Source organism: Crassostrea angulata, chromosome 10 (genome assembly GCF_025612915.1).
Source record: "Crassostrea angulata isolate pt1a10 chromosome 10, ASM2561291v2, whole genome shotgun sequence".
Classification (NCBI taxonomy): domain Eukaryota; kingdom Metazoa; phylum Mollusca; class Bivalvia; order Ostreida; family Ostreidae; genus Magallana; species Magallana angulata.
The window spans coordinates 33,897,931-33,912,229 of record NC_069120.1 but is presented as its reverse complement, the minus strand read 5'-3'; the positions used below and the strand labels follow the sequence as shown (position 1 = coordinate 33,912,229).

Sequence of the window (14,299 nt, the reverse complement as noted above, 5' to 3'; positions counted from 1 at the left end):
GAAAGAATAACGGTATACAGGCGAATTTGTTAATTTTCGTGATAATTTTCGTGCTATTTTCAAGAATATTCAAGTATACTAGCCACCTGTGTCTCAATTTCTTATTTTTTGTTAAATATATACTCTGCAGTTATGAGGAAATTAACACCCACTAAATGAAAATAGCAACGTCCGCCAAAATAACGAAACGTTTGTAGCACTAGGGAAGTACTAAGCATTTACCACAAGCCATAAGCGATCTGTAGTTTTGATAAAGTCACTTCTAAAATCTTATTGGCCGAGAGTCTTTCATATTCATATTTCAAAGTCGCCTCTCAAATATTATATGGTGCATATTTGATAAGAGTATTAGGTGTACTATTGTACCAAATGTTAACCAAATGTAAAACTCTTCCTTATGAAAGCTTAGCATGGGCTTCTAAAAGTAACATAACAGGAAGAAATTGTTTCCGAATGCAATTATTTATATTAAATGTTTTTTTTTTTATTCTATTCAATTTTCATTTAACACGCAAAATATGTTCACAAGCATTACGGTTATCAAGTGTATTAGATACATTGATCAACCGTACATTGGTACATGTACATACGCACGTAAGTGCCGGTGTTGGAATAACTTGCACCAAATAAATAAAATAAAACAACAACAAAAACAAAATATCATACAACTGACCAGGTAGCTATTTCTTTTTCTTCTTTTTGTGGCCGGCCATCAGCTATCCCTGTCCCCTCCCCCTATAATACATCTATCCCTTGATTTATTACAGTCTATATGTAACAGTGCTCATCGAAGTTACAGCCTATAGGTTAAAGAATGTGCCGTAAAAAGCCCGTTAAGTTCCAATAGATCATACTAAGGGACTAGCATCATTACATTACACTGCCTGTCCAGATGATGTATGGTGCAGGTGTGTTTTACAGCGCTTAGAATGACTCCAGACCCGACCATCACAGTACATCACTTTTTCTCACCTTTGTCTCTTTAATCAGTCAGTAGAGGCGCGATTGACTCTTTCCAAGTCCAGAATTCCTATGTACATTTATTTGGTGACTATTAGCGTGTTTTGCCGTCAACCCCGCCCCACCCCCCCCCCCCCACCCCCGCCCACACTTGTTTTAACCATTCCCAATATAATGGTTATTTAAATTGATTTAAAGCATATGGTGCACTATTTAAAAAAAATCTTTAGAAAAATTATACAGTACTGAGTATATGGTCTTTCTAGTATCTTGCTGACCCCCACTATTTTCTCTTTATTTATCCTATACAAATACTAAAAATCATCTTTCATCTATTTTGAGTTGAGCTATATTCATACAATTGCCATTATCGTATCCTGGCAGCTTATTTTAACTCTGATGACAAAATTAAAAAGAGAGAGAAACTGATAATAGGGAGTCATACAATTAAGCGGCCCTAAAACCCAACAAATATACATTTTGACGTATCCACCAACAACGTTAACCCGACTCAACTCGCAGAAAGATCCTCTATCCTATTGTCTTTTACTAATTAACAATTTTTAATTGTCAATGAGTATTTAGTCATGGACTCATTGACAATTAAAAATTGTTAATTAGTAAAAGACACTATGCTGAATGGTAGAAAACATTTAGCAGTACAGTGTTTAAATATGGATGGATCATGGTGAGATCTCGGTATTCACAGATCATGGTGTGATCTCGGTACTCACAGATCATGGTGTGATCTCGGTACTCACAGTCAATGGGGTCCTCTCGTTATATTCACGGTCCATGATTTAATCTCGGTATATTCACGGTCCATGATTTAATCTCGGTATATTCACGGTCCATGGTGTGATCTCGGTATATACACGGTCCATGGTGAGATATCGGTACTCATGAATAATGGTGTAATCTCGGTTCTCATGGCCCATGGTGTGATCTCGGTATATTCACGGTCAATGGTGTGATCTCGTTATATTCACGGTCCATGGTGTGATCTCGGTATATTCACGGTCAAAAGTGATCTCTGTACTCATGGATTATGGTGTGATCTCGGTTCTCACGGTCCATGATGTAATCTCGGTATATTCACGGTCCTTGGTGTGACGTCGGTGCTCAACGCATTTGTTCTTTATTTTAGATAAACAATTTTTTAATCAAAGAATCAGAGCTTCCTTTAAACGTGTGTATGATGTCTAAATGGGTTGTAGGAAGTTTCAAATAAAATCAATAATTAAGTAAGCGTTTATGATGCGACATTTGCAGGTGGGTCGAAAATATACACAATTAGAAGATGATATACAAAACTTTGACACACCTGATGAACACAGGTATCTCGTATCTTTTAATTAAAAAAAAAAGATTGATTTTAAAATATGTCGTGTCCACAATTTGAAATCCAAACCGTTTTCTGAATTGTTGGAAATAAACTAAAAAAACATGACACGGCTTTTCGTCTTAGCTACGTCTGTTATATAAATGAGCGGAGGTATTCCCAAATGGGGGGAATGGAATAAAAAGAATATGACGAAAATTTTGTTTGTACCCCTTTCACATCCGCATGTTATGTAAACTTGAGGATTTGACCAAATGTGTCTCGGGTGTCAATCGAAGTTCTGGAGGACGGTAATGCGATTAATAAATTCAGGCCTTTATACCCTATCAGCTAAACGTGGGGACACAGGACGAGAGGGATTGCAGTAGACTTAATTATTTACCACACCTGTCCTAGCATTCACAACAAATCTTCAAGGGTACTTATGTAAAGTAAAGTGTTGTTTATGCTGCATGCATCAAACGCCTGGAAATTACAACAGGTGTTTGACATTAATTCTCAGGTGACATGTAAAGACTGGTTCGATTTGACACCCGATTAGGTCTTATTAAAATGCACTTTCTTGTATGAAAGGATAAACAGGGATATTAAGAAAAGTCAATCTTGTCACTTTTGTCATATTTTTTTCTCTCTCTCTTATTTTACATGACATGATTCAAGTTTTAAATGCGCAATTGAAAGTGGTTGAACGGGAAACCTTTTATACCTCTCGTTCATACGAAGACCTTGTTTTATATAATGGTTGCCAAACTTTCATTAAGTGCTGGTTTTGACAACACGAGAACATGAGAGAGAAAGAGAGAGAGAGAGAGAGAGAGAGAGAGAGAGAGAGAGAGAGAGAGTACCGCTAATGAGGAAGTTTTACACAAAAGATTGTTTGCAAACAAATTCAAAAAATCCCCGTTTCATTTTCCAGTTATTGTGAGTAAACACATTATGGTTTCCGCTTTGAGGCAAAAAATGAAAATATCTTCTGTATAATAATGAAATAATTAGATTAATGACATAATACATAGCAAACAAAAATTTCACGTGTAGGTCACAACGGCATCGAAAGACTAGAAAATCTCTCTCTCTCTCTCTCTCTCTCTCTCTCTCTCTCTCTCTCTCTCTCTCTCTCTCTCTCTCTCTGAGAAAGAAACACGACACTATATTTTATATTGCCCCTGTTCTCCACAGAAAAGGAATCAATAGATCTTCTTTTGACACCAAAGTGTCTGGTTGATACGGCAGAATGGAGCTTTGTGGTAGCAGAAGCTTCCAACCAGAATGTGATGTGTATTGATTTTCCCTCTCCAAGAAAATACGAAAAATTCATCATTTATATGTTTTCATGTTGCAGACAATTTGAATGGATTATTATAATTATTTTATGTTTTCGCTTTAATAAGAAATTTCTGTGGCTTGTAAAGAAACGCACACGTTACGTGTATATGACACTTTATAATGTACATAGAGTATAAAATACGTGTATTTCCAAACATTTTGGGCGCATCCCCCTCCCACCCTAACCCACCCCTTCATTCTGTCATTCTGTCGTCGTTTTGAATTTTCTTGCTATTTGGTGGGCGTTGACAGGAAAATATCGGATTTTGTCAAATTAATAGAAAACTTCTAAAGAACAAAGGGCAGTACTGGCTCGATTGAGTCACAATTATCAGGAAATGTATGCCTTTGGGGTCCTCAGCGGAGCTTGTGTCTTCCAAGTTTTTTTGTTGAACGGAGGAAAACTCTACAATGTAATGAAAAAATAGTGACTAACAAAGTCTGAACGACCACTGATTAAGTACTTCAAAGAAAAATGAGAAAAAAGTACTTTGCATGAAACTACAGTCATTATGCTTCAGCTCCCACTCGCTACTTAACGATACTTTCGAACTTGAAAAGAAACGGAAGTTCTAAAAAATTTGCAAGCTTCCTGTTATAAAGCAATATGAGAGTTTTTACTAGGGAAAATATGAAGTCATACACAAATTATGTTTCCCATATTTGTGTCAACCTTAGTAGACGAAGCAAAACTGTAATAATGTCAGCAAGTTAATGGGTCTCCGTCATTAAACTCTCATATACCGGAAACACCTGCGTCCATCTACGGAGTTTGCGCCGTAAATCAAAAGATGGCCACTGTCTTATCATACGCATGCTAGATTTTTAATTAGAAATAAAAGGTATTGAATTGATTAACCAACATTTTTATCACCGACTGTTACGAAATATGCAGTAATGGTGCTATTCCGTTCAAATTTCCCCCAGGAAGTAAAATATCGATCGATTTATTCCAAATATTTAAAAGAATGTCATTTTGTCATAACTATATGCCAGGCACTTAAAACTTCAACAAAAACAACCATGCATGCTTCGTAAAAACAACATTCATATGATTTAAACATGGGAGATTTATTCAGATCAGGATGACAACACTTACATTCATGTAAATGCATTTCGTGGCAAAAAAAAAAATGAAATACAATTGTATTTAATTCTTCTTAAATATTATTTTTACTTTACAAGGAAGTATTTGCATTAAAAACTTTTTTAAATAAAATTTTATTTCGCCGTTACTGGGATTGGAAAAAGCGGAAATAAATGTTTTCGTTCGCTAGTATTACTGCGATTTTATCAGTTTTTTTAACACTTGTCTAGTCTGCACTTTCTTTTACACCCTTACTTAAAATACTCCCTCCTAAAAATTTCTTCCTATATCTTATTATCGTGTCCGCCATACCAAAGTATCTCCCTCTTAAAACAACAAATGTTATTTGCAAATTTGAAATTTTTCTCTTGATAAATAAACAACAATCAAAGCTGTTAAAGTTTGATGGCCCTATTTTAGAACCAATTGTCACACTTGCGGCTCTGAGTATTCTAGACTTCCCTTGCATCTGTTCATCAAATAACAAAATCATGCTAGTACCATGAAGTTGAAACATCTTTCCTTACACACATAGCCATATTTAGCCCAAACCCATAAGGCATTATAAGTACATCGTAGTGTATTATACTGCAGGTGTTGTATTTGCCACATCTGTTCTAATAACAAATGTCTATAATCACATCCTTAAAAATAGAGAGAATTATAAATAATGCCTACATCATTAAACTTCTTCTTACTTTATAATATAGACAGATACATGTACATGTTATACATGTATCAAATTTTTATAAGTTTTGATACATCCACTTATAAGTGAGTATGTACGATATAGTCAAAAGAACTTTACAAAATGCGTATTTCTATTATTCTCATACTTCATTGTTTTTTAAGAAAGATTTTTTTTAAAATTTCAACTTCAATAACACAACAAAACGGAACAACGATGGGTTTTATTCTCTCTAAATTCGTCTGCTTCAAATTCTTTATTTGCCAAAAGTGCAGATATCTTTATCTGACACATTACAGTATCTTTCTTTTTTTATATATATCTTTTTTTTTCTAAATGAATTTTAACCATTAATGATTATAACGAATCCAATTTAACAAGAATATGGAAAATAGTATTTAGTTTAGTTTAGTTTAGTTTATTCCTTCAGCCAAATGGCTTATCTGATACAAAGAATACATATTATATACACAATATAAAAAATAATATGTAGCAATACACTACTAGTATTAAATGCATCAAAGTATTTCTAGTATCTGTTACAAACAAATTTCTGAATGGTTCTGCTTTTAATGCCATTACATCATGAATCTCTCTCTCTCTCTCTCTCTCTCTCTCTCTCTCTCTCTCTCTCTCTCTCTCTCTCTCTCTCAACGATGCCTGCCATTATCCGAAAAAAATTATTTTCACACGATTCTTACTTCAGATCAATACTTTTTCACTCCAACTAAAACAATGTAACGGACATGGAGTTTGTTGAGGGTTTCCAATGAACATTTTAGAACTCTACGGGGAAATCGAATGGAAACTCACAGACTGCAGGTGTCATCTGTTTGCTATTGATTTTGGGCACAGTCTTCTCTTTTTATGAATGTGGGATCATTTGCCTACAATACTAGTCTCATTTCACCAATATTGTGAAATTAATTTGCCGTTCGTCGTCAATTTCGGAACATTGTATGGTACAAGCACGTTTCGCTGTGCGAGTGAGTACATTTCACTCCCTCTAGCGAGTTAGCCACACCTGTCCATGTTAACGCCAAAGATTTCGTTCGTGCGGCACGCGTCGCTATTTTCTCTCGCCGTAAGATGGCATCCGCGCGTCAACCAATTTCCCCTCATCTTTGTTTTCGCCTCCCTACAATATACCCTGAAACGAAGGAAAGCTTCGTACATCAGTCATTGATAATATCAGAAACACTCCACTCAGAATCAATAAACAGCTTTTAAACACCTGCAGAATGCAAAGAAACACTGATTTAGAGAACAACAGAGATTTATACGAAATCGATTGTATGATCTCTCTCTTTCACATTGCCGAAGAACGTAAATGTCCAGCGTTTAATGAAATCTCCTCTGCACTTGCCATGAACCTGCTGAGAGAAGAACCCCCCTGCACAGCGCTAATGACGGCCCAAACGGAGCCTACTGGAAAGCAAAATCAGGCTTAACCACCATTTATTATACACATCTTGATGGTTTTCAGATAGGGCAGTACCTCCGTTTATTTTTCGACGGTTATTTATTTATTTGATTTGATTTAATCTTAAATCGAAAAAAAAGAGAAATCTTTTTGTGTTTTTATAAGCCCTTAAGGTGAGACTTTTGCTTTAAACTAGTCTGGTTTACCTATCCTAGAAAGGACACAACCTCCCCTGGTCTTGATAGAATGAAAGCAATACGCCCAACATTTGTTTCATTTTTTTTAAAAACCATCCCGACTTCTATAAAAATGTGTGAAAGTTTTTTAATGTAAAGAAATACATATTGTCTGAAGAAGCTGGCTTCCAAGGTGGATTCAAGTCGTGCTGCCTAAAAACAGATTACATTGAATTTCCAGGTACTTACAGTACTTATCGGTTCATTTGGTTTGTTTTTAGATAATACTTGTACTTGCAACTAATAAACCTACCTATATACCATAATACACTGTATGCAGTTCGGCACGTATGTTAAATGGTTAAACATGAAAATTAATACAAGTGTTTTTAACTACAAAACTTTGATCAAAATAGCCGACGTGCAAAATCAAACGCATCATATTTCATACTCAGTCTCACATTTTTAGGTGCAGTATTAATCTTATTAAGAAATTATCAATGGGCTAGTTGTACGAATAGCTCATCACGTATCTCCACGTATCACACGTGTTTCCATTAAATATAGTTACTTAACAATTCAACTGCCGATGCATGTCAACTGTATAAACAATGTGATATTAAAGTTGTTGTCATTCAAGTTTATATCCTGTTATAAAACCATTCTAATTTTAAATTTTTCTTAATTTCAGTACTGATTATAGTGTCAATAGGATGGGCAAAGTTAATTTTGATTTAGGATGAAGTATTATACATGTATACTATATTGTCTAATTCTAATGTTGACAATGTTAAAAAAAAAAACGAAAAAGGGGGGGGGGGTGTCATATGTAATGGCGCAAAAACATATACAAGTATTTCTGGCGAAGATCAAAATTAAGTTTATTTTATTACAAATACTTCATATAAACTTTTTAGAGTTTGGTTGATAGTCCGTCGGTACCATTGGGGGGGGGGGGGGTACTTATAGTCTCATTCTCCTTAAGGCGCAATTGTCAATTAAATGATATCAACTATGCACTTGTTCCTTTATATAATTTGTAACACGCATCTTTTTGACAAAGCATATACGCACATGCATGTCAGTACTTGCGGTACTTTGATTTATTATTTCAATCACAAACACTTCCCTATTTTTACATAGTTTCCTGTCTCATGACCTGCTGGATGTTACATAACTCCCGTGGAGCAAAGACTGGGAGCAAAATCAAAGACCCAGAATGTTTGGGTGTATGGAATCACGAAAATCTGACTGTCTTATCAATCAAGGTGCGGGGAGCATTTGTTGATGTAGTACCCCACAACCGAGCAGCCACCGGGAATGTCTACCTGCTTTTTAATTGACCATTATGTATTAATGTTGTGGTATTTATGGATATAAAGTCTGGTATGAGTCTTTAACCAGGGTCTCTGCAAGCGCTTCGGTTTTTGTGCTCATATAAATCTAAATTATTGTGGCAATTTTCTTCATCTTTGGGCCATGTACTTTTTCCTTGGATTGCATTGTGGGAGCAAGTATATTCTAATTCATCTGAATATTCGCCTCGAAGCCATATATCTTTCATTTAGATTATCATCATATTCACAATATTTCTGCAATCCTTTGATATCGTCAAGTGCCGAGCGATAGCCCTAATTAGAAGATATCGGTTAATGAAAGTTTTCGCAGGTGTTCCAATTGTTCAAGCATTCTGTCCCAGCACTTGTAAAACAAACGCCAGGATCCAGGGGGTTTGATGGAGGAGATCGATTATTCTTCACCAAAGGTCGGGGGGGGGGGGGGGGTAATTCAGGACTTGCATCATTTGTGCAGGTGTGTGGCGACCGATCACTTAGCGCATGAATATTGATTGATCCAACGGTCCGGGGTTTCGGAGAGATTGCTTATTCCGAGAGAGAACAGCAACCATTTCGCATTCTCCTTGGCAAGAAGATGCTGTTTCTGAACTAAAACATATGCATTATTTAGCAACATAACATGAGGCATATGTATTGTTTGAGGGAGTTCCATGCCGCTTTGAGAATATCAAATATTCCATTGTTTTTACATCATCAATAATTTTTTAGTGATTTAAAAAAATAAAATCTTTTTAGGAATAATTGCTATAGTCAATAAAATATATGAAAATTTAAATATAAGACTTGTTTATATCTTTTCGTCTGCAACCGAGAAACAATTGGGAAAGGGCAATAAAAGCTTTTTCCTACAAAACAAGAATATAATTACAGACCCTCATAAAATCAATAGGAAGAAAAACATGAAGCAAGTCTGGTTGTATGTTGGCCCATCAGCTGCCCCTTTGGCTTTTCTTGTCCAAGATGATTGATTTATGCCGAATAAGAAATTTACCCACTCCGTAACATGCATTGGTTCGAGGGAATGGAAACCTGACATCAAGCAGAAGTTGATAAAAATAGCGAACCGTCTGTTCTTTGCTTCAAAGACGTATACCCTTTATCTGGTCAGAGGAATTGCAAAAGAATTATAACATGAAAGACATAGAGCCAGTGTATGAAGCATATTCAAGGAAACCTATCTCATATCCATATGGCGAAACAGATGTGATCAATATGTCAAATGCCCGAATACCGAGTGCCAAAAGAGATTAGAAAATGGTGGCAAAATATGGATGACACATGGTCTACTTGGGACTGGTATGCATGGGAAAACCCTCGGTATAAGTGGTCATCTGCAGGGGTCCTTGTATTGACGCGCAATGCGCCACCCCCTATAAGAATACCTGCTCTCCACCTGCGTGGCATGTGCGTCAAGGTGCCAAGTTGGATTGGTCAGTTTCACCTGCATTTTACAGCGGCTGTTCCTAAATTTGCTGGGCACAGTTGCTAATTAGATGTCAATTAAGAAGTTTTTCTCATGGAGAGCTATAACGCGATGTTGTCGTAAAAATGATTTCTCTCACTCACACGCAGATGGTCAGATCGCGTAATTTCCTCCCCGCAGCTGTGACGGGTCGGCTGAGGATTTACGATAAGATGGCATCACTTCTGCGCTGGACACGTGCACTTTTTGGCAGATTCTGGCCACGCTGCATGCAATAATGGTACTACAATCGATGAAAGGCAAAACTAACAGCGGTCCCCCGGGTCGGCGAACTTTTCCTTTGATTTCCATACCCGTAAATTGATACAAAACAAAGCTCCTGTGAAAAGAAAACAATACGTTGTAGATATTTCCATTTGCCTTTAATCGTGGCGTTGTTTGTTTATGTGTGAAATGTACATTTGATTAGGTGGGTGTTTATTTTTACCCGATCATTGTACACATATTGGATGTTTTCTCAGGTGGGGGCCAAACAAGCGAATGGTAAACCTTCTTGAAGTCTGACATACGGTTAGCCACCTGGGATGACATATATCCAAATAAATAAACACATGTGGTACTGTTGTTTCTAGTTTTAATTATGAAAAATAATGGCAAAGATTTTAACCCCCCCCCCCCTTCTCTTTCTCTTAATGTTTGTCAACTTTCTGAATAGTATCTTCTTTTAATATCTCGTTTTAGTACTTCAATCCCATCTAAACACAAGATTTTCTCCAACCGATAACGACAAAAAGTATCGAGAAAACATTTACACGTTTATGTTAAAGATGTAAATAAAAGATATTTCTTAAAATCGTTAACTTGTCAAAAAAAATCACCTGCTTGATCAGTTCTCGTCATCTTTTCATTTCCCCTTTCTACATATATTCTTTTTTTACTTTCACACCAAGGAAAACAAGTTATCATACAATCTATCCCCATCTCCCAACCAGGTGCTGGGAACTATAAAGGTTGTCTGCCGCAGGTACAAAATCTGTCAGCGCTGTCACACAGCTGTGGTGTGGGCACCTTTGGGTTATATCGCCTTATTCAGGTACTATACCGCTGGATATATGTAAGTAAAAGATACACTTGCTCAAGACATGTCAACCCTGCGGGTTTTATTACTGATGTCCGTAAAAACCTTCCGTAAAAAACCAAAAGCCAATTGTCCGAAGAGGAGGAGCATTATTTTTCTATCATGTCTCCCTCCGGCGAACGTTCAAACGTGATGTAATAAAAGAATACAAGATTTGTTTTGTAGTTGTTTTCAGAAAAACGATTTTTAATTTTCGTATAAACTTTTCAGAAAAAATACAACAAGAGAAAAAAATATACATGTATAAAAAACCCTTAAAATAATACATTATCGGTGGCATGATGTTAATTACAGTATAGTGTTTTTTTAATGTCTTAAAATGTATATAAAAGGAGTTCCAAGAAAAAAAAAATTTCTTGTCTGTCATCACAAAAGTTCCTCTATCCTTCTCTCTTCCTCTCTGTCTCTCTTCGTCTGCTATGTACAGAGTCAGCTTTTCCAATAAAGGACTGGTCAATTTTTGTCCATGCCAAGAACGCCACGAATTACAGAAAAGTAGTGACAAAATCATTTTTTAAAAATAAAAACAGCATACGATACTAAAAGAAAATTACACCAATGAGTTCTCATCAACACAACAAAGTGTCCAGAGTCGGATGGCTTGATTTCAGCATTGTCACTACTATTCGTTGAAGCAGCCACCCTCTATTCTTCGTCGAGTTCGGAAAAATCCGGTCCGGATTTTCCGAGATTTTATTTTACAAGTCCCTCGGATAGAAATGGAAATTCCCGGGGGTGGGGCAGCTACTTGTTTCCCTCGTGCCTGATGTTGACCAGTTGTCCGAGTCTCGGGAAGCTTTTATCATTTTCTTCAATCCAAAAAGCTCCGATCAATGTTGATAACTCGCATGGAAAAGTTTTTGAGTTCCGATGCTATTGGAAAAAATATAAAAAATAAAAATTAAGTTTTTGATAATAAATAAACATAAATTTGTAATGACGTGAGTAATTATCATTTTTTTTCTTTTATGTGCACAGGTGGGTTTTATCCGATATATAATGAAAATCTTTAAGCTAAATACTTCTGACTTGCACCTGTTGCTACAGAAGGCCGACACTTGAGCTTACACTAAGTGTGGCGCCAGTATGTCTGGGACACAACTGCTTGAGAATTTTAACTATCTTCCCACATTATATATTTCATTTGAGCCCCTCTCATTGAAATACGTTCCCAAATGCGAGCGACAAGGCGGAAAGAAATACTCACCGATAGTTAAGTCACATCCGCATAGGGAGAGGGGATTGTTGAATTACTTGGTGTCACAAGACTCATCTTCGTCCATGGGAAGAGTCATCTATTTAAAAAAAACAAAACAAAAATAAATAAACTATCAATGTCTCGAAATTAACATCAATTATGTTAATCATAAGGCAATGGATGCCGAATCAATATCATTAACATTATTTATATCTACAAAAGACTAAGTTAGTAGTACTTACTTGACTAATGGACTGGATGGTGTTGGGCTCGGGTTTTTCCGACAGTGGGGCCCTGTTGACACTGGGTAGGGGCACGCTCAGGACGGCGGGGTTAAAGTCAAGAGCGGTCTCCAAGTCCAAGATATAATCTATTACATGCTGCAACAACTGGGTTTTCGATAACTTCCTGTCTTGGGGGACTGATGGCACTAATTCCTTCAGTTTAGAGAAACATGCCTGCATTTCCGCGGCGCACTGTTCGTCCACTTTGCTCTTCATCACTTTCATTGAGTCCTTCTTCATTGCAATCTCCACGGGTCTGACACAGGGTTGGGCAATGGCTTTCATGTTTTCTAGTTTGATAGTATCGATCGACTAGTGTGTAAGCTTGCTTCGCTTGCAAATGATACAACGTTGAATGCCTCGTGTATAAATATTCACTTGTAATAACTGTGAGTAGATATCACAAGCCCCGCCTCCTCCGATGTGCCATTGGCTGAATTATACTCATAATAGTTCATTGTACTGTAAACAGCCAATCGTTGAAGAGCTAAGCCACGCCCACTTAAATCTATGTAGTTAAATATTAGATTAATTTCATTGATTTATTGATATTTCTGCTTTTCCCTTTCTATTTTATAATCATGGATATATAAATTCAATAAAACAGATAGTATCCCATATTTCACTTCTCTTTCAACCCGTTTCAACAGGTAAATTTCAAGCCAGTTTTTAATAAAAATAATTTCGACAGAGAGGCGCCGACAGTGTGACGTCACTCATTCTTCTTTCATACTCTTTGCTATGGTCTAGGCGCCGCTCAGGCGGTCGCTAGCGTTTTTGACGTGCCAATCACACACAACTTCAAAGCTGCCGCCCTGAAGTTACTGATAAATTGCATTAAAATTCGTCACCTTCGGCCCCCTGATACTTCACACTAGCACACCTGCGTATTTGCATATAATCATGTACTACAGCGTATTTAGATACGATAGAGCTGGCGCCAGGGCTCTGAAAAAGATTAACAAAAATAAATACAGCGTCTAGGAAGGGTATTTAAGTTTATCGTAAATTACTTGTAAAAACAGGTATACTTTAATACTAGGAAAGTTCTTCCCACAGAAACTTGACATCAAGATTCAGATGAACAGGTGTGCTTGGCCATTATCGAGACAAAGAGAGAGTCTTGATTCAATATGTTCTCTGTAAAATGAGTGCGGGAAATTGAGATAGAACACATTTTGTTTTGTATGAAAGTATTTTATTTCAAAGTTGTTAATTGGCGTAATGAATTTGGTAAAGAAAAAATTTAGAATCCATAACGTCAGAATCACAACATGACCATATTAGGAAAATCCATCCCAGTTTCACTTGATTCAGAATCTTTTTTTTTAAATTAAAAATTAAATCATCCATTGACAGTGTCGAGGAAATATTTAAAACCTGAAACAATCCATTGGCAGACACGGAAACACACTAAATTCAAACGGTAGGGAAAAAGGAAATTAAATTGTAAAAATCCATAGTAACGATGTTTTTTGTTTCAACCAGGTAAAATCCAAATGGGTCGCGTGGCAGAAGTGTGCCCGATCGACAACGGCGCGTGGCATTTGTATAAAATTTCAGCAGGGGGTGGGGCTTAAGTACAATGCGGCATTATCAAAAGGAGATCTAACGACATTTCAATGAACAGGAATGTGTTCGGGCCTCGCGTAAAACAGGTAAACAACCAATCAGATAGGAGTATCGAGTCACGTGATTTACCTTGTCGTAGGCCAGCAAGTTCATCGTAGTAAAAGTTGTAAACCGAATCAAAATTAACAGATACGTCTTTCAAGATAAAAAAGAGAAGAAATTTCCGCAAACGTGATTTTATTTGAAGGAAAAATTTGAAAACTGACACATTTTCGTAAAGAAATCTAAAAAGGTACATGTAGAAGTGAGTTTAGGAAATTTATA

At 36.5% G+C, this 14,299-nt stretch overlaps 1 protein-coding gene across 1 annotated transcript; it reads right to left on the bottom strand.

The window, feature by feature from the left end:
• Positions 1-11,390: 11,390 nt before the first annotated feature.
• Positions 11,391-12,717, bottom strand: LOC128167618 (DNA-binding protein inhibitor ID-2-like). Its single transcript, XM_052833436.1, has 3 exons — positions 12,362-12,717; positions 12,129-12,216; positions 11,391-11,794 (listed from the first exon to the last, which is right to left on the bottom strand). The coding sequence occupies exons 1-2, from the start codon at positions 12,686-12,688 to the stop codon at positions 12,172-12,174; spliced, it is 372 nt and encodes a 123-aa protein (XP_052689396.1). The 5' UTR covers positions 12,689-12,717; the 3' UTR covers positions 11,391-11,794; positions 12,129-12,171.
• Between the last annotated feature and the right edge of the window lie 1,582 nt (positions 12,718-14,299).

Bases quoted from the DNA above. Each gene is read 5' to 3' on its own strand.
- LOC128167618 (XM_052833436.1), bottom strand. From the start codon at position 12,688: ATGAAAGCCATTGCCCAACCCTGTGTCAGACCCGTGGAGATTGCAATG. The intron at 12,217-12,361 runs GTAAGTACTACT...TTTTTTAAATAG, and splicing joins CCATCCAGTCCATTAGTCAA to ATGACTCTTCCCATGGACGA.